The sequence below is a fragment of the Pteropus alecto genome, unplaced genomic scaffold (assembly GCF_000325575.1).
Source record: "Pteropus alecto unplaced genomic scaffold, ASM32557v1 scaffold76, whole genome shotgun sequence".
Lineage (NCBI taxonomy): Eukaryota > Metazoa > Chordata > Mammalia > Chiroptera > Pteropodidae > Pteropus > Pteropus alecto.
Window position 1 is genome coordinate 30,798,403 of NW_006443138.1, and position 20,205 is coordinate 30,818,607.

The window sequence follows — 20,205 nt, forward strand, 5'->3', positions numbered from 1 at the left end:
TTCATTCAGAAGGATAGGTTTCCAGAGAATCTCTCTTATTAGCTGCCCAGTGCCACTCCTATCACCGTTGCCAGTTATACCGAAACAAGGTAATCTGCATAAGTATATGAAAGTAGGTTAATGGGCTTTTCCTTCCATTTGCCCTTAGCCTGTTAGCTGGAACCACTAAACAGTAGGACTCTTTCTGAAACTGTTCCACCTCTGCCCCACATATGGAGTAATCACCTTGTTTCATTTATACCAATTGCATGAACAGATTAAGTTAATTGCCCCAATATCTTTAACCTCTTGAAAATTACCAGATCATTAGAAAACAAAGATGAAAGAATTGGCTACTCAAAAATTTACTCCACGCCTACGATTAGTACTATATTAAAGCTCAGCCAAGGATTTTCGGGAAAGGTGAGCAGTTCTGTGGGCCCCCGTGGAAGGGGGACGTAGGCAGGGTCTCCAGGGCATAAGTCTTCAGGGAGTCTTATCACCCCTCTTCCCCAGGAAGACCTCAGACATAGAAACCATAAGCTGACTCAGTGGAACTGGAAGCAAATCTGGGAAAGGGTCAGAGATGGGTGGCACAAGTACTCCAGCTAATTCTGAATTTAGCTCAAAAAGTAAAACTGATGCCAGGTAATTTTTCAAGACATTGTGCTAGGGAGTCACAGAGAATGGCAAACAACACAAACACATCTCTGGACTAAAAGTGCAGGTGCCCGAGCCCAGCTGGTCTGGTCTCCCCTTCTAGTTCACCAGGGAGTTCCACTTGCAGCAAGGCAAGGGGACCAAAGATAAGAACCATTACACCAGGTCATCTAGGAATGTCCTTCAGGAGCTGGCAGTGTGTGTCAGCGGACTGAGTTCTTGAGAGCAAGGCTGTGTGTTAGGCTTCTTTCTATGAGTCCCACTTAGAAATCACTCTGTGATTGCTTTCTGATTTCATTATTTTTGAGGCCATGGGTTTTATAAACATAGTTCCTCACATTAGAACAGGTTTGTGTGAGAGGATGACAGGAAACACTTCTCCAGCAAGTCGAAAGCTCCCTCTCAAAAGCAAGACTTAAAGCCCGAGAAAAAATTAATCTGTGAGTCTCTTGATTCTCCCAAAGTGCAAGTCTCTGGAACACTGTCATTACCCGGGCTGGGGACCCCTCGCAGGGATCCCAGAGCCCCCATTATCCCACTCACTGCTGCCCTCACAGCTCCTCCCAACTGCTGCTTGTCTCCTGTTATAGAGACATATCATGAGGATTCTTAAATTAATACATGTTATTAAAATAATAAGATATGACCAAGGCGATTAGAACAGACCTAAAGCTAAATCTCAAACTAAAATATGATTTATATAGATGAGATATTAAAAAAGCTATTAAAGGCTTAAAATCAACAAAAGACAGTTAAGACTTTTAAAAATCCCAAATGAAGGATTCTGAATATTTAAGAAATAAAATAAAACAAATAGTTTAAATATTTAATTGGCTGGGAGTTGTTCAGCTGGACCAGGTAACCCATGTGAGTTCCTTAAGTTGTCTCCATTCTGGTCCTATTCAGGATGGAATTGACCTTGAACCATTCACCTAGGGCTCTTAGCAGTAATAGGCTGCTTTGTTAGTTTTTGGGGTGGATCCAAGAGGGAATCGGTGGCCCGAGCCTGCTAGAAACTCTGCCTAATTCTCCGGCATAGTGTGTGGTGTAGACTGACGTCTGTCTGACCTTCACATTTCCTCCCTCACTGATGTCCTAGAAACACAGAACTCCTTATCCATTAACAGGAGCACAAGCATTTGACCATCTCCCGTGTGTGTGTGTGTGTGTGTGTGAGTGTCTGTGTCTGTGTGTGTTTCTATGTTTTATCACAGCCTGCGAGCCAAAAATCTAGTGAGCCTATACCCTCCAGGCATGTGGATTGGCCTGGCAGCTAGTATTCCTCAAGGAGCAGAAACTCAGATCTAGACTGTGTTCTGTAAATGACTGGAGAGGTGTCCCTTTTTTCTCTTCCTTTGCCTCACCCTATATGTCCATCATTTCAAAAAAAAAAAAAAAAAGGACATCCTACCCACTTGCTATGGGAAAAAAAGGAATTAGCTGAGAAATCTGTTGCCAAAAGAGTATTTTCAATCTGCAAGCAAATGTCTAGTTGTGCACATTTCCATCCTTCAAAAATTTCATTACCTGTTTCTTTGTTTGTACCTTAAACACAGAAACACAAGAGCAACCACCTGAAAGTGGAGGGTAAAAGCAAAGCCATGACCTTCTAGAAAGAGTTAACAGCTCAGCTGGTCAGGGGCAGCCAGGAGCTGAGCTCTTGTGCTGGGGCCCAAAGAGTTGGGGCTCAAGGAACTGGTGCGTACCCACCTGCAGCCAGCTTCCGCAGCTCCCACCCCCAAATAAACTCAGCAGTCAGACCCTTGAGAACAGCTTCTTGGGTGTTAACATCCATATCTTAAATTGTGTGCAGGGTTCTCAAATGTAGAAAACAATTCCACACTCATTATTTCATGCATGGCCAAGGTTCTCCACACCTGTAGACTGGTACTAAGCAGGACCCTCTCCCACCTGAGCCTCAGCTTGAGGACTAACCCTTGCTATGCAAGGCCACCTCTTTAGATGCTCCTCAGTGAGAACTAAAACCCAGTCTTCCCCTGAACCTGAGGGGCCATTGCCTGGGAGCCCCTTCAGCTGGCAGTTCCTGGGGCAAAGCTAGAGTGCATAAAGTACAAGCTCTTGGAGATTATCCTAGGATGTGTGGCTGATCTTAAAAATGAAACAAAACCTCCATCCACAAAGTCCAGAAGACCTCATTGATAATGGGTGTGAATTATTTAATTTGAGGCCAGAGTTGGGTCCTTGGTAGATGTGATACACGGCTGTGCAGAGTCCACACTCATGGTGCAGAACCTGCCGGGCCTACGCTTTGTATTTCTTTCACCTGTTTCCTTTTGCCCTCTCCTGCCACTGGGTTGCTCCTGTGTTAGCCAAGACCTAGAATACCGAAGGCATCTTCGTTGGAGACTCATTACAGCTTAATCTCTGTCTGCCTTTCTTTAAAGCCAGCTGAACACACCCAATGCTCTCCCTTTATGGTAAGACCGACCCTCCAGACCACGCTCTCAGCTTCTGTGACCTCCTCTGACGTCCCCCACTCTTACCTACCCAGCCCCCAGAGCCTCCCGGAGCCCAGCCGGCTCCCATTGCATGTAGCCACTGTGTCTGTCAAGTGCTTTGCCTGCCTGGTCTTGTGTGAGCTGTGACGTGCTGTCTGTGTAACGGTGTTCTTTTCCCTCCCTGAGCTTTCCTCTGGGTGATAATTCACTGTGATCTTGACTATCTAATGAGCCGCTGGGAGAGAACTGGATCCAAGGGCCATTTCCTGTTAAACATCCTGAAGACTCCACTGGCTAAAGTCTCTAACCTTAACCTGATGTGGGGAATTTGCACAAGGCACCCGTGAGAGCCATGGTCAGGCCTCCTGGGAAGAGCAGGGAGAGAGATGACCTAGCTAGGAGGCAGAAAGGTAGATGATGACTTCCTTCTAATCGTCAAGTGTCTATAAGGACTAGCCTCCCTTGTGCTCTGAGTTCAAGGTCACAGTGAAAGGTATAAGCTGGGATTTGTTACTGAGAGTGTGGTTGAATTTCCAGTCACTTCAACAATGTTACCAGTGAATTTTTCTAAATTCCCGAAGTTCATTAAAATTTGACTATACCCACTTTTCTGCAGCAGGCTACAAGCAGAAAAACAAACTCTGTTGTTTGATTGGACCACTCCTCATGTAGGAGTCTCATGACTTGCTTTGCTTAAGTGATAGAGATGCCACTCAGTGTGACCTTGAAGTCTCCTTGGAACAGCCTTCTCCAAAGGGCTGCCATCACACGTTTAGTGAGTGGGTGGATTCCCTGAGCCCCCAGACTCGGCAGACGAGGCAAGACTGGGAGGGGGGGTAGTGTCGCCTGATGTAGCTGTCTCAGGCTTATTGGAAGGCCACAGAAGGAAGGGCTGGACCTGGGTATTCCCCCGGCCCTCCCTTCGCAGGAATGAACACTAGGATCTGCTTCTTCATTGCACTGTCATTTAGTTTATTAGAGGAAGTTGTCATGTCCAAACGGAAACGTGTTTATTCTCCTTCCGGAGCACTAGGACACTGCAGCAACTGGGGAGGGTTCCGAACCCAGAAGGGAATTCAAACTGCAAGCTTGATTTTTATTCTTTAACTTATCAGATCCAGACGCCCCTGTGGCACCAAATTCTCAAACTCTTGACACTCACAGCTGAAGTTCCCTGCTTAAGAGCTTGTTTTTCCTTCTTTTTTCTCCCTTCCCAAACATGCTGGAACTGACAGCTGAGTTATAAAACCCTGTACCTCCTCTGCATATTCCTCTGGGGGAACACAACCTCCTTTTAAACAGATTCCAGTAGACACACAGGTGATAGAAATGCAGAGATGAAGGGCATCAAAGACTTCAAAAACACAGGCAGGATAGGGCCCAGGGTGGGGCCAGGACTGCCGCCTGCTGTTCCTCACCCAGCTCCTGCAGCACCCGGAGCTTGCCCAGCGCCCACAAGTCTGTCCTGCCTGAGGGCAACAGGAGCCCTGTGAGGATCGGAGACAGCCCTGGTTTGGATATAGAAGAAATACTGTGATTCTTCTCCTGTCTGGAGAGTCTGAGAACTAGAGAGACCCTTCCTGCTGGTTTCCCAGGGTGGAGCAGGATGAGCTGACATGTAAAAGCTGCCTCTGAATTCTCCTGTCTCCCTCGTGGGTCTCCCATTCTGAATTCGAGTGAGATGAGTGGCCTCTGGAGCCACCAGCCACATGAGCAGCAGTCAGCAGGATTAGGATGAAGGGCCTATGGGAGCCTTCCAGGGCTTTCATGCTAGTGAGAGTTTTGGAGTGCAGACAAGGCATGGATAGTGTCAAGGAGTCTCTGACCTGAAAATGATTAAAAACAAAGCAAGAGAAGTGAACTGAGAAGTGGAGAGGGCTAACATAGGATCCAGCGAGGACCAGAGATGGCTCCTCCCGAGGGAGGCGGCAACAGGAGCAGTAACAGGAAGCCCCAGGCCCATTCTCTCCCAGTGCGGTGCTGACAGGGCTGGGTGAGCTGCACTAGCTCTGGGGAGCAGGCCGATGTGGGAAGGCGGGGGGTCAGGAGGGTTCGGCCCATGTTCTTCTTAGGTCTGGAGGCAAAGGGTGACAAGGCAGCCTGTCCTGCCCCCTGAACCCTGGCCAGGCATGTGCCCAAGCCCCAGGGCCTCCAGGTCCAACAAGGCAAGGTGAGCTTTCAGCCAGCAGGCCCCCAGCAGCCCGGCACCATATTCCCACCTCAGCTTGCCATGGCCTCAATTCCATCTTTTTCCCCATGCCCTTGCCCTCCAGGACTCCCCTGAGGCGATGCTCTACCCTGAGCAGGACTCCTTGGTCCCCTCACTCCAACTAACTTCCTTCCCTACCTCCCCCTTTCTGTGCCCCACCCCTCCACGGTCTCATGCAGCCTGGTGAGGGGGTGCCTCTTAGAGGCCCCAGGGCAGAAGGGAAGAGAAGAGGAACAGCTTCACAAGAGCTCCAAGCCAGACACTCATCCAGCACTAAGCAAAACTCAGTTCACTCCTCCCCATAGCCATGTGAGGCAGGGGCTGGGGTAAATACAAGGTGACACAACAAAAGTGCTGGAGTCCTGAGCAGCCAGTGCACAAGATCCTTCAGTGGGCAGCCCATGCTACCCACCAGGACACCTAGTGCACTCGTCCCAACGGCTGGGATGGGGGCCATGACCACCCAGCCACCTCAAAAAGAGCCAGATCCCACTGGGGATGCAGTACCCTCAGCTGGGCCAGGCAGGAGGGACATCAGGGCTGCTTTCTCAGCATGCGGCTGAGGCAGGGCATGCCCTTGGATGCTGGATCCCACCCAGCCCAGAAGATTTCAGGGCATACGGAAGTTCCTCCTGGAATCTTCTGTTGCTCCACCCAGGAGCTTAAGAACTAGGGAAGAGAGCAAGAGGAGAACATAGGAAAAGGGACCTGGACTCAGGGGCCTGGGCACAGCCTGGCTTTGCAGAGACCTCAGGGCTGTTATCTACTTGGAAAAGGTGGGCAGCTGGCCTGCCATCTGTGGCAAAGGGAGAGAATCTAGTGCAGCCAACCCCACCCTGAGCTGGCTCCACCCCAGCCAAGGGCCACATTGCTCCGAGCAGGGCCCACCCCACTCTGTTGCTGTGTTAACTACCACCTCCTATTGCCAATGGATTCCAGAACGCAGAGGAGAACTCCCGCATCTCCATCACTTTCTTCCGCCTCTTCCGGGTCATGCGCCTGGTCAAGCTGCTGAGCCGCGGGGAGGGCATCCGGACCTTGCTGTGGACCTTCATCAAGTCCTTCCAGGTAGCCACCTCTACCCTAAACAGCTGGAAAGAGAAGAACCTCCTCATCTCCTGGGTGGCAGGGCTGCACGGGGACTCCACCCCAGCTTCCACTAAGACTCCCAGAATGGGAGGTGACACAGTAAAAGAATAAGCAGCATCTAGGAGTCAAGACAGGGCTCACTCTGCTGCTCCCTACTGAGTGACAGCAACCTCCCTTCTGCTCCTTGCTTTTCCTCATGTCTGAAATGAGTCGGTTGGATTCAATATGTGGTTGTCAAAAGCATGTTTCTGGAGCCCCAGATTTCTCCAAAGTCAGGGAAGGTTGAGAGCTAAACAGGAGGCTGAATCGTTCTGCTTTCTTCTCTCATTATGTAGTTTTCCACAAGAATTGATTGCTCTAAGGGGTTTTGTGGTGGAATAAATTTGAAAAACATGACCCCCATGGCCCCTCCTAGTTCCGGCATTTTTAGAATCTGGCTGTCACCTTCCTCTCAATAAGCATTGCAGTAGTATCTGCTGTCTGTACCTACTTGTGGACTTAGCCAAACTCTCCAGGACCCTGGCTGTCACTCCACTGGAGGAGAGACAGTCCCCGCAAATGGGCACAGGGTTGCCCAGCTACAGGATTCATTCTCTTTTCTGTAAAAGCAGAATAATGATAGCTTCTGGCCATCTCTGAGGACTGTTACGTAAGTTTGGAGTTAAAGGGAAGCAAAGCTCTGTCAGGTCACTTGAATTCCTTGAAGATGAGTTCAGTAGGGACGCCAGCACGTGCTTCCAGGTTTCTGGTCCTGACACTGAATGCAGCTCCTCCTGCCCATGGAGGCACTGCTCTCAGGCTTCCCAAGACAAGGAGACACGCCAGCGCTGAAGAATTCCTTCCGTGACCCTGCCCTGGCGGGTCCGGGCCCAGGGACCCAGCACCGAGTGGGTCCCTGATCTAGCTGTGCTGCAACGAAGTTTACAGAGGTAGGGGGCTTGCTTTGGAGACCCGCCGCCCAAAGGCGTGCACAGCCCTGCAGACAGCCTCCTGCCCTGGGACCTCATCCGAGGGGGCTGTGAGTGGACCAGCAAAGGAAAGCTTCAGCCTGGCAGCACTCATAGCCCGTCCTCTTCCCCTCAGACCCATGCTGACGCCCCACTTCACGATGAGCCTTGGCGCCCTACCTGTCACCCCCTCACCCCACCCCCTACCCCCAGCCCTGTTCAGTCCCTGGGAGTCTGAGGAGTCTGGTGGAAACAGGACTAGGCTGACCCTGTCCACAGATGCACCTCGGAGTCCCGCAGATATGAATGACCACATACCCAACATACTCAGCCACCCACCTCGCCCCCCAGCATTTCCTGGGCTAGGAAAAGGCAGCAGACACGGTGACTGAGGAGCTGCACTTGAATGCAGAGCGGGAGCGCGCACGAGACAGGCATCATGTGGTCTCGCAGCGCCACCTGGTGGTGGGCAGGAGCCTGGCGAGGCATTTCCTAGGCGCGCACGTGCAGCTCTCCTGACTCCATCACGCGCGCTGAGCCCCTGTGGCCTCTCCCCAGAAGCCGCCCGGACGCTGGAAAATTAAGTTGTCCTAGCTGCTTGGCAGATGACACCTTGAGTGAATAAAATGTGTGGGATCCACCTATGTGCAAGGCAATGCACAAGGCGTTTTATAAGCCTTAAATCATTTAAACTCCGCAAAATCCCTGAGAGATCATTGTTACTCTTCTCATTTTTCAGTTGAGGAAACTGAGGCTCAGAGAGGTTAAGTAATCTGCTCGAGCTCCCACAGCTGGAAAGTGGCAGAAAAAGGATTTGAGCCCATGATCTTTCTTTTATTTAAGTTTTCCTTAGTAACTGTTTTTATTACAACTAGTGGAACAACATAAAGCTGTGGAAAGGAGGGGTATGACCTACCTCCACCTTTGCCCCCCAGGAAGCCTTGGTGTATGTCCTCCATGACTTTCTCCTTGCTGTACAAAGATATATGTCTAGTCAGAGGACATTTTGCTCATCTTTTATTGCTTTTACTAAGTGATATCACCCTGTTTCCCTTACTCTGCCACCTGTTTTTCTCAGTACACCGCACTGCTTCTCAGGTGATTAAAACCAGGCCAGATGAGGGGTCAGTGCCTTCTCCCAGGTGCCCAGAACTTCTGTGGGGTTCTTAGAAATGCCCCCAAGCCAGGCAGCAGCTTAACGACTACAAATGCAGTGCTCTGGGAAGGCGTCCAGCCAGCTGTCCCCACTGGCCTCACAGTCTCTTGTGCTTCCTTCCAGGCCCTGCCCTACGTGGCCCTTCTGATAGTGATGCTCTTCTTCATTTACGCCGTGATCGGGATGCAGGTAGGATGTTTGGCTCCTCTGCCTCCTACTTTCTCTTCCCTGTTCCCAGCCCCACACTCCCTGACACCCTCCTCCTTCTCACCTCTGTCTTGCTCCTGACAGTCCCTCGCTCTCCTCTTCCACCTTATGAGGCCTAAAAGGTCACAGGGACTGGAACTTCCCCCCAAATGGTATCCTGTAGGTAGCAGGGCAAATGACCAAAAGCGGAATATGCAGTTCAGAGAGCTCCTCTCCCCATTGCCCTAGGTCTGGGTTCTGCTTTCAGAAAACACTCCCAAACTATGTGGTGGGCCTCAGGAGAGATAGGTCCTTCTCAGGAAACAAGGCATGTCAGACAGCATCCCTCCCTTTGTCTGGATCTAATGGGCCTGAGAACAACACTTGACCCAGTGTCATTCAGAAGGAAGAGAGAGAGGGAGAGAAGCAAGCTCCCCCCATCAAACATGCAGCATTTTCCAGAGAGCTCCCCTCACAGGTGCCCACTGCCCCTTCTCCTGCCCCAAACACAGCGTCCTTCCACCTCTCCTCTGGATTCTAGCAGAACACCCCGCCCCGCACTGCTCCCTGGCCAGGAGCTTCTCCTCAGCAGCTGCTTAAATAAGATTCCCCCACTTGCTCCTTGCAGGAATACCCCAAGGTTCATAAGCCGAAATCTTTTGAGATGAAAGAGCTATCTTGCCACTGATCAAGTGTGGCAGTTTCCAAAATAAGCATAGCTTTGAAAGGCCACGGGGAAAAAAAGGAGGCCTCTAATTTCAAGGATGCATTAAACTTGCCCAAGCCACAGATGGCTTATTCCATATCACTCCAAAGAGAAGAAGGCCAGAAGAGTAAGTTCTGAGGCTGTAATGGTGACTATAACAATAATATGGTGTTGTATCCTTGAAAGTTGCTGAGAGCCAAATATTATTAATAGTAATAATAACTACGTGGTATGGATGTGTTAATTATCTTGATCTTGGTGATGAGCCTACAATGTATATCGACATCAAATCACCACCACATAGTACACTGTAAATATATACAATTATATTTGTTAATTATTCCTCGAGAAAGTTTTTCTAAGAGAAAATATTCTTTGGAATGTACGGCCAAAAAAAAAAGACAGAGAGAGAGAAGGCCAGTGAGTCCCCTTTCCCGGCACAGAAGCAGAGTTCTGGTCTCAGCATGCACCTGCTCTCAGCCTCAGCTCCCACCAGGCCACAGGGACCGCTCCTGAGGGCCCACAAGCACTTTTCTTCTCCCACTTGTCCACTGTAGGGATTGAGATTGGGGGCTGGACAGAGCAGCAGGTGCCTGGCCCCATGAGGCCCTGCCAGGTTGCATCAGGGAATTCTGCTCAGCTTATAGGCCAGACTGTCCCAGGGTCAGCTGTGACCCTTGAAGAGACCATTAAATGATGGGTGGAACTAGGGCCCTCTCTGTCCATGGTTCACAGAATCCCCTTCCTCTCTCCCTCTAGGTGTTTGGGAAAATTGCCCTGAATGACACCACAGAGATCAACCGTAATAACAACTTTCAGACCTTCCCCCAAGCTGTGCTGCTTCTCTTCAGGTGGGTCTCTGAGGACAGGTGCACACAGACATACCTACACGATGCAGCTCTATGGTCTGGATATAGAACGAGCGGAAACTCTCCAGGGGAGTGGGCAGGGAGAGAACTAGTGTTGGATCTTCCACCCCGACTGGAAAGCTGGTCATTTCATTGTTGTTTACAACTTCCCATCAAGCAGCCACTGGCACAAGTTGCTGGTAACCACCTGAAACCACTAGGGCATCAAAAGGCAAATACGGAAAGCACCCTGGTTTTAAAGCTAAACAGGTTCAAAGCGAAGCCTGCAACACACTTGCTCTGTAACCCTAAGACATCTAACTTCTCTGAGCCTCAGTTTCCTCAAAAGCCTGCAACACACTTGCTCTGTAACCCTGAGTAAGACATCTAACTTCTCTGAGCCTCAGTTTCCTCATGAAGCAAGTACAGGTGCCAATGTCAGTTTCCCTTTGTCGGGTGGTTACCTCCTTGTGTGCTTGGTTCCTCCCCAGTTAAGCCAGCCACGCGCCTTCATTTCTTGGAAGGCCACTGCTTCTGGTATAGCTGGGGAGGGCAGGATTTCTCATACCTGCTCATGAGTGAGTCCATGCCGCAGCCTGCTTCTCCTTCCTCGCCTGCCTCCTAATGAACCCCTGGTCTGCCTGCTTGGTTCTTCTCACTTTCCTGGGACCCCATCAGGTCCAGGGCTGGGAGATGAAAGCTGTTTATCCTACCCGGGACCACATGATTTCTGAAGTCATTCTAGCTCATGTATTCCATGTGCCGTGGCATTGGGAGAGGCAGCGGGCCCTTTATTATCCCCCGGGAGCCCTTTCTGTGTCCGATAGCCCCAACTTCACCATGCTCTATGGAATCTTTTCCCCACACTCCAGCCCAAGTATCATTATTCCTCCGATGTATTAAATCAAAATGGCAGGCCCCTTAAATATCAGTCTGACGTCACCATCTCCCTCAGATTGTAGGCTATGAGAACACAAGGGCCATTGTCAACTGCAATTTAGCAGTATTTAAGCCTGTGTGACATTTAAATCAGGGAATTAGACACAGATAGCACACCAACTACATGGTTCTATCTCCCATCTTTTCTTAAAGCCCTTGATGACAGAATATATTTTTTTAAAAAATAAACCCATAACAGTACTAGGAAGGAAAAAACCTAAGTGTTATTAGTGAACAGCAACAAAGATATTAATAATCACTAAAAATTAAATTTATTAAAAGACAGATATTCTAATGTTGGCAGTAGGAAATCTAGCTCTAGCCTGTTGCTAACAGATAGAGTAAAATAAAATAGCCTGAAAAGAATAAAAATAAAGGAAGGGAAAAGGGATTTCAGACAGTGTCTACCAAGAAAAGTAGGTGTAGTAATAGCACTATTAAAAGAAATAAAATTCCAGGTGAAAGGCATTAAACAAGACAAAGAGTGATATTCAGTATTGACAAAAGATATAATCCACCAAGAATATATAACAATCATAAAAACTGCATGAGCATAGCAACGACGCTTGGAAATATATCAATCAGACTGATAGAACTGTAAGGAGAAAATGAACATACATGGACACATAGTGGGAAATTTTGATATAGCATGCAGAAAATTACAGATCAAATAGAACAAAATAAAAGAAATGGTAAAGAAAATCTAACTAACACAATTAACAAACCTAACCTAACAAATTTGTACTCAATAAATAGCAAAAAAACAACGTACCCAGAAACATTCACAAAAATTAGCCAAGATTTGGCCCAGCAATTGCACTTCTGGATATTTATCCAAAGAACTAAAACAATAATTCATAAAGATCTATGCATCCCTATGTTCATGGCAGCACAATTTACAATAGCCAAGATATGGAGGCAACCTGGGTGTTCATCAATGGATGAATGGATAAAGAAGAGATGGTACATATATTCAATGGAACATTACTCAGCCATTAAAAAAATGAAATCCTACCATTTGCAACAACATAGATAGACCTAGAGGTTATTATGCTGAGTGAAGTAAGTCAGACAGAGAAAGATAAATACCATACAACTTCACTTACATGCGGAATCTAATGAACAAAAAGAACAAACTAATCAAAAAACAGATTCACAAATATAGAGGACAATTTGGTGACGGACAGAGAGAAGGAAGATTGGGGAGCTGGGAGAATGTGGTGAAGGGTTAAAGAAGTACAAATGAGTAGTTGATAGATGGTCATGGGGATGGGGAGCACAACACAGGGAATGCAGTTAGCATTAATGAAATGGCTAGGTGGAGGGCCAGGGGAGAGAAAAAACACTTAGGAGGATCGTTTTACAAACTACATAAATGTCTAACCAATGTACTGTATACTTGAAACTAATAAAATAAAATTTTAAAAAAATTAGTCAAGATTTAAGTCACAAAGAAAAATTCAATAAATTCAAACTTCAATACAGTAAAATTAAAATAATCATAAAATCAGTAGTTCCTCGAAAGTCTATTCACTTAAATGTTTTGAGTCATTGTTCTAAAGAACTCACAGCTGAAGCACAAAATACTTAGAAATGAGAGTGAGTCCTTAAATTTATGGACTGTACCAACTAATGCCAAAGGAAAATTCAGAGCCAAAATTAACTTATTTTTTGAAAATTTGCAATAAGTAAACTAATAGATGAGGAAAGAGTAGCAAAGTATGAGGGAATGCATTTATTAAAACAAAAGCAGAAATTAATAAAATATGTTTAAAATATATTTATCAATAAACCTTAAACTGATTCTTTGAAAAGACCAATAAATAGACAAACTCTTATCAAATCCAATTTTTTTTTTTTTTTTGAGAATTTTTGTAAGCATTTATTTGAACCAAACTGACAATGTATGCTGAGGAGCAAGATCTCAAATGCTCTGGAGAGTAACAGTTTTGTAGCTTCTTTTTTGCATTTGAAATTAGGCGGGAACTTAAAGATTACACAGAGATGGGAAAAAGCACCTGGTGGGGGATGGGGGGATTACAGGATAGTTAATGAGTTATGTACTTTCTTGACAGTGGTTACAGTTTATTTCAAAGGTGTGTTAACCTAGATGCACAGAAACAATGGACAAGGTTTGCTTAAGGCAAAGATAAACCTTTTACTAAAAGTTATATGCTTGGGGCGTGACTACCTACAGTGACCTGCCCAGTTAGGAATTTATGATCAGATCACCTTATGAGGTTACTTTCCATAGAACCCCTTTTTGTCCACAGTTTCCCCTTTTGGTCACAAATCAGTCTGAAGGATGCACTGATGACTAACCTTTTGATCAGATAGTGCAGTCTCGAAGGACTAGGAAGGCTCATTCTTACGCAGTCTCAGTAACAGCCTTGTCTTGTTGACCATTGGGGATGGGCAATGCCATAACCGTACGATCTGAGTTAAGGCCAATTTTTTCCCAAAAAGGGAAGGACAGGTAAATGGAAGGCAGTCAAATCTTGTAGCCTTCATTGTGGGAAAAGAAAACTCTGGATCATTTACATCCAGTGAACTATCATTAGTCTAGTTTTGCCTCTGTCTCATTTTTCTGTATTTGACATTTAGTATAACATTTATATAACCTATGGAGAGTATTAACAGTTATCTTCTACATGTTCAGTAATCATAAACAGTTGGACTATATAGAAAAAAAAACAAAAAACAAGTTATTATTGTGACTAATATCATTAGCAGACTAACCTATCTTTACCTAGATAATCAAACAAAATGGATTCTGAGTTCAATATCGATCCATAAGTATACAAGCCTTGTTGATGTCTTGAAATAGCTGTCTACCCTCTGGTGTCAGCAGCCTCTCATCCTAGAGGCGTCTTTGGTGTCTGCTATAGGTGGAGGCAGGTGTCAGAGACAGAGATAGATGTCTGTTCATAGTTAGGCACCTGATAAGGTCCCTCCCAAAGAGGCTGCAGAGTGTCTTGTATTTGATGTCCTTTCCAACAAACAAATCTAAAGTCTATCTCCTGGGAGCTCACTGTGAAAGGAAGCAGTTACCAACTTGGCATTTTCTTGAAGTGACTTTATCAAACCTTGGCAATAGTATAAGATGTCTCCTTTTTAATAATGTCAGCTCATGAGTTCCTTCATCTAAATCCAGCTTAAATGTACTGTGATGCATGAAGGAATGTAAAAAACAAAAAATGGGGAGTCAGGGAGCAGGGAAGAACCAAGTGGCCACCATAGGTTTCCTATGGCCTTGAGTATTCACTTAATTTACAACCACTGTTTACCCTGGAAGTTTTCATACATACATAGAGATTTTTAACCCTTAATACCTTGATGTTTAATGAAAATGAAGAAGTAATCAATTAGCATTCTTTAGCTTGGACATTTTATAACCTCTAGAAACATTTTTCATAGACATAAAAATCGATTATTAACATGGACTTATTTTGTAAAACCCAGGCAAAATAAAGACATGTCTATTTGACTGAAACCACGAAACTTAAGCAAGCTTTTATTTACTAAGGATTAATCTTAGATCACATGAACTTGAGAAGTATTTGAGTTAGTTTCTATATTTCTGAGAATTTTAGAATCCAATCTTTACAAGCGCTTGCCTTTAAATTAATTTTAACAATACCATCTAGAGGTAAAAATTATCTCACTTTTATAATACACATATATAGACATACACAGACAGACACAAACAGAGACCTTTTAGCTATGAGAAAAACTCACTGATTCATAAAAGAACAGTTGGATCCAAATTTTGCCCTAAAACATTTATAATTATATCTGTCCTTGACAAGTCAAGTTTCAAATGACTTTCCCTCTTTTAAAATAAGGACAGACATTTTTAATACCTCAAAGAATTAGGTTGACACCTAAACAACATCATAGGTTGATCCATTAATCTAAACCCTTTTTTTGAAGCTTCAAAAGACCAATTAAATATGCTTTCCATTCTTTATGCCTAATTTTATTTCTATTTCTTCTTTCTGCCAACTTTTTCTGTGTGCGCAAAAGATTAATTTAAAAGTATCGAAGGATCCTCATCTTGACCATCTTAGTTATAAATGCGAGACTGACTGTCATGGGCCTTATTGGCCTCAGAGGTCCATTTTCCCATGTTAGTTTTGAGATCTGTAGAGTCTGAAAAACTTCCAGGGAAAACCAGCCTTTACATGCACATCTCCAGACGAGTCAGAAGTGGTGGATATCCCTCAGGGACTGCTTTATGCCCTAGAGGAAATTTTTCTTCAGGCAACCCCACAAAGATTCTTAGTCACCTAAGAATACTGAGCAGGAGCCAGCGAGAGCTTACCAGACACAGCCGGAACCATGACACTTTTCAAGGCACGGGCTCCCCTCTCAGGCCCCTCTCTCAGGGTGAACCCCATTCCAGGGCGCCCTTTCCTTCTCCCCAGGGCTCCTGCTGTCTTTTGCAGAACGAGCTAAGTTACCACACTGGATGACACTTGGTGGCCAAGTCTGCCACTCTGGATTTGAGGATCTGAACAACTGTCATCACCCAACTATTTGGGTTGGGGAAGCAAGTGTTCTTTCTCTTTTGGAGCTAAAGAGAGTTCAGTCTTTCATTTAACCAGCAAAGATTTTGTTCAAACTCTCAGTAAGCAATCCAGTTAAAAAGCCCAAATTAAAAGCAGCACCCCATTTTTTTTTCTTTCCCTGTGTTATCTCAACCCTTATCTACCTCTAGGATTTTCTGAGAACAGTTCAGATAAAGTGATGGCCTTCTACCTAAAGCAAGGAGGCCCGGGATTTCTAAAGAGATTCACTCAAGTTCACCTAAGGCGAAGCGGGGAGCCGGTGGGGCACAATGGGCCCTTGCCTGTACCTAGAGCCTGGTCTGGGTCCACAGGGTGGTTCTGGGTGGGCTTTTTCCAAATCCTGCTGCACCGCATCAAATAAATGTTGATGTAAGAAATGTCCAGACCTATGGAGACTTTTTATAAGTTTATCTGAGCCCAAATGACCACATATTCTGGGGAGCAAGATCTCAAATGCTCCCTCAAACCTAATTTTTTAAAAAGACACAACAACATCAGGAATAAGAAAAGCAATATAATTACAGACATGGAAGTGATTTTTAGAATGATAAGAGAATATTATGAACAAATTTATGCCAATATATTTGAAAACTTAGATGAAGTGGATGCTTTTATATAGAAAAGTACAAGTCACAAAAATTATCTTAAGAAGAATTTTATTTGATTAACCACAATAAGAATTGAAAAGGTAGGCAAAGTTTTAACCCTCAGAAAAAGACCAAAAATTCAATATTTTATGTGTAATGATTACCAAAATATCAAGGAATAGATCATTCCTATAATATATAAACTTTCCAGGAATAGAAAGGTGTAGAGAAACTCCCCAGTCATTTCAATAAGAAAAGGGAAAAAAAGCAAGAAGTAAAATATACATGCATAGACATAATTGTCATTGTTCACAAACAACAGGTTAATCCAAGTAGAATATCCAAGCAAATAAACTCAAAAACCTTTATAACAATAAGATCAACAAGGTAGGAGATTAACAAAAAAACACAATCACACCGTGTAAATGTATATATGCCTTACTGTTAAAGTGTACAGCTGAAACTTATTGGATTTCGTTAACCAATGTCACCATAAAAAAATTAATTAAAAGGCTTGAAAACCCATATCCAAAAAGATATTTGCACACCAGTGTTCATAGCAGCACTATTCACAGTGGCCAGGACATGAAAGCAACCAAAGTGGCATTGACATTTGCAACAACATGGAAGGACCTTAAAGTAATCATACTAAGCAAAATAAGCCAAACAGAAAAGGTTGAAAATCACATGATATCACATATGTGGGATATAAACCTAACAGCAACAAATGAACAGGACAAACAAACAGACTCATGGGCATGAACAATGGACTAGTGGTTACCAGAGGATAGGGAGTAGGGGAGGAGGAAAGAGGTAGACGGGGTAAAGGGGGTCAAATATAAGGGGTTTGGGGGAGGGTGAAGTGAGTAAAGGGGATCAAATATATGGTAGCTGAAGGAAACTGGGCTCTCGGTGGTATCACACAATAGAATATATAGATGTCAAATTATAATGTATATCTGAAAATTATATAATTGTTACCCTGATAAACATAAATAAATAGGAAAAAATAATTAATTAAAGATTTTTTGAAAAAAATTTAAAAAAAGAAACCCACAATCACATTCCTGCACTGATAATGTATTAGGCTGGGCAGCCTGCTGAAAGAAAATACCATAGATTAGGTGCCTTAAGCAATAGGCATTTTTTTCTCACACTTCTAGAGGCTAGAAGATCAAGATCAAGGTCTTGGCTAATTCAGTTCCTAGTTGGAGCCGTTTTCCTGACCTGCAAACAGCTACTTTATCACTGTGTCCTCATACTGTGGAGAGAGAGAAAGAGTTCTGTTCTCTCTTCCTCTTCTTATAAAGACACTAACCTCATCATGGGAGTTCTAGCCTAAACCTCACCTAAACCTAATTACCTCATAAGGCCCCACCTGCAAATACTCTCACATTGAGGTTTAGGGCTTCAACATATGAATTCTGGGGGGACGCAAACATTCAGTCCATAACAGCTAATAACTAGTAAATATAATAGAGAAGATCATATGTTATCACGTTTTTTAGTTAACATTATACTGCAAGTTTTACCCAATGCAATAAAATAAGAAAAATAAATCAAAGGGTAAGAATTGGAGAAGAAACAAAATTAAAAGCCAAAAACATGATTGCCAAACTCAACAACAAAAACTCAATTTAAAAATAGACTCGAATAAACATTTATCCAAATAAGATATGTGAATAGCCAATGAGCTTATGAAAAGATGCTCAATATCACTAATCATAAGGGAAATGCAAATAAAAACTATAACGAGATACTACCCCACACTCATTCGGATGGCTACTACCAAAAAAAAAAAACAAAAAACATCAAGTGGAGAAATTGGAAACTATGTATGCTGTTGGTGGGAATATAAAATGGTACAGTACAACCACTATGGAGAACAGTGTGGTGGTTACTCAAAAGATTTAAACAGAATGATCATATGATCCAGCAATTCCACTTCTGGGGATATAGCCAAAAGAATTGAAAGCAGAGTCTTGGAAAGATATTTCTACACCCATGTTCATAGCAGTACTATTCACAATAGCTAAAATGTAGAAGCAACCCAAGTGTCCATCGATCAATGAATAGATCAGCAAAATGTAGTATATACATAAAATGGAATATTATTCTTCCTTAAAAAAGGAAGAAAATACTGCAATATGCTACAACATAGGTGAATCTTGAGTTCATTATGCTAAGTGAAATATGCCAGTTACACAAATACAAATACTGTATGATTCCACTTAAATGAGATACTTAGTCAAACTCATAAAGACAAATTATAATAGTGAATTGTCAGGATTTGGGAGAGTTATTGTTTAATAGGCATAGAGTTTCAATTTTACAAGATGAAAGAGTTATGGCGATGGGTAGTAGCGATGGCTTCACAATGATGTAAATATATTTAATACTGCTAACCTGTACACTTAAAAATGGCTAAGATGGTAAGTTTTGTTATGTGTATTTTACACAGAAAATACACACATAAAAAATAAAACAAACAAATACAACACCTTTTAAAAAATGATTGCCTGTCGAGACTACACAAGAGAAACTGCTCAACTAAGAAGAAAGTTCAACGAATCTTCTGTACATAAAATCAATTGTATTTTCTTTACATCAGCTGCAAAGAGAAAATATAACTTTTTAAATGTGAATAGCCAATGTGAATAGCCAAAGTGTTCATTTACAATAGAACATTTTATTTATTTTAAATAAGATACATAGAAATAACCTAACAAAAGATACATATGAGGAAATTATAAAATTTTATTAAAAGATATGAAATAAGGCCTAAATAAAGAGATAAGTCATGTTTATGGCTAAGAGACTTAATATCACAAAGATGTCAAATTCCCCAAGTTAATCTATATCTTAATGCAATTTCAGTAAAATACAGAACAGGATTATTCATGGAATTTGACAAGCTGATTCTACCATGTCTGTGGAATAGCCAAGACAGTTTTGAAGCTGGACAGAGTCATTCTCTATGAGAGAGCAAGACTTAACTATAAAGTTGTAGTTATTAAGGCCATGTGATACATTGGTACCAGGTAAGAAAAATAAACCTGTGGAATAGAATGAAAGGGCTAGCGTGAGACCCACATATCTATGAAAATATAATTAATATCAGAAGAAATATTTCAAATCAGTATTTAGAAAATTGGTTATCTATACAGAAAAAGAGGAAGCATATTTCTACCTTATATCGAGCACAAAAATAAATTTTAGATTAATGGGTTATTACAAAAAACAAAGTTTTAGAACTTTTAGAACATATAAGAGAATATTTTATGACATAGAGAAGAATATTTTTTAAAAGATGCAAAAAAACAGGAAAAATTTATAAAATAATTATAAACTTAAAAATATAGAAGAAAAACTATAAACTTGATCACATTGAAATTTAAAATTTAGATTTATCAAAACACATCATAAATAAAACTAAAGACGAGCCACAGACTGGGAGAAGTTACTTGCGATGCATGTAACTGAAAAAGGATTAATATGAAAAATATTATAGAAAGAATCCTATGAGCAAACAAGATGAATAATCCATGAGACAAGCAGGCAAAAATATGAACATGCAATTCAACAGAAGATGAAATAAGAATTCTTAACCAATTAGTCATTTTAAAACCAAATTAAAACAGTAATGAAATATCATTTCACATCCATCATATGAGCAACATTTTTAAAAATTCACTGATATTGACAAATCTAAACTCTTAGAAAAAGAGTACGAAAGTGGTTGCCAGGGTCTGGGGGGTGGGAGAATAGGGATAGGTCGACGAAAGGATACAGACTTTCAGTTATAAGGTGAGTAAGGTCTGAGGATAGTGATAATACTGTATTGTACAATTGAAATTTGCTGAGAGAGT

At 43.2% G+C, this 20,205-nt stretch overlaps 1 protein-coding gene across 15 annotated transcripts in view; it reads left to right on the plus strand.

The window, feature by feature from the left end:
* CACNA1C (calcium voltage-gated channel subunit alpha1 C) overlaps window positions 1-20,205 on the plus strand; it is a 606,859-nt gene that overhangs the window by 562,206 nt on the left and 24,448 nt on the right. For 13 of the 15 annotated variants that reach the window (XM_025041061.1, XM_025041070.1, XM_025041069.1 and 10 more), the window contains 4 exons: window positions 3,045-3,077; window positions 6,247-6,375; window positions 8,623-8,688; window positions 10,151-10,242. In XM_025041061.1, coding sequence (XP_024896829.1) covers window positions 3,045-3,077; window positions 6,247-6,375; window positions 8,623-8,688; window positions 10,151-10,242 — 320 coding nt within the window. The remainder of the gene's footprint in view (window positions 1-3,044; window positions 3,078-6,246; window positions 6,376-8,622; window positions 8,689-10,150; window positions 10,243-20,205) is intronic. The other 2 variants (XM_025041062.1, XM_025041071.1) reach the window with 1 other exon arrangement.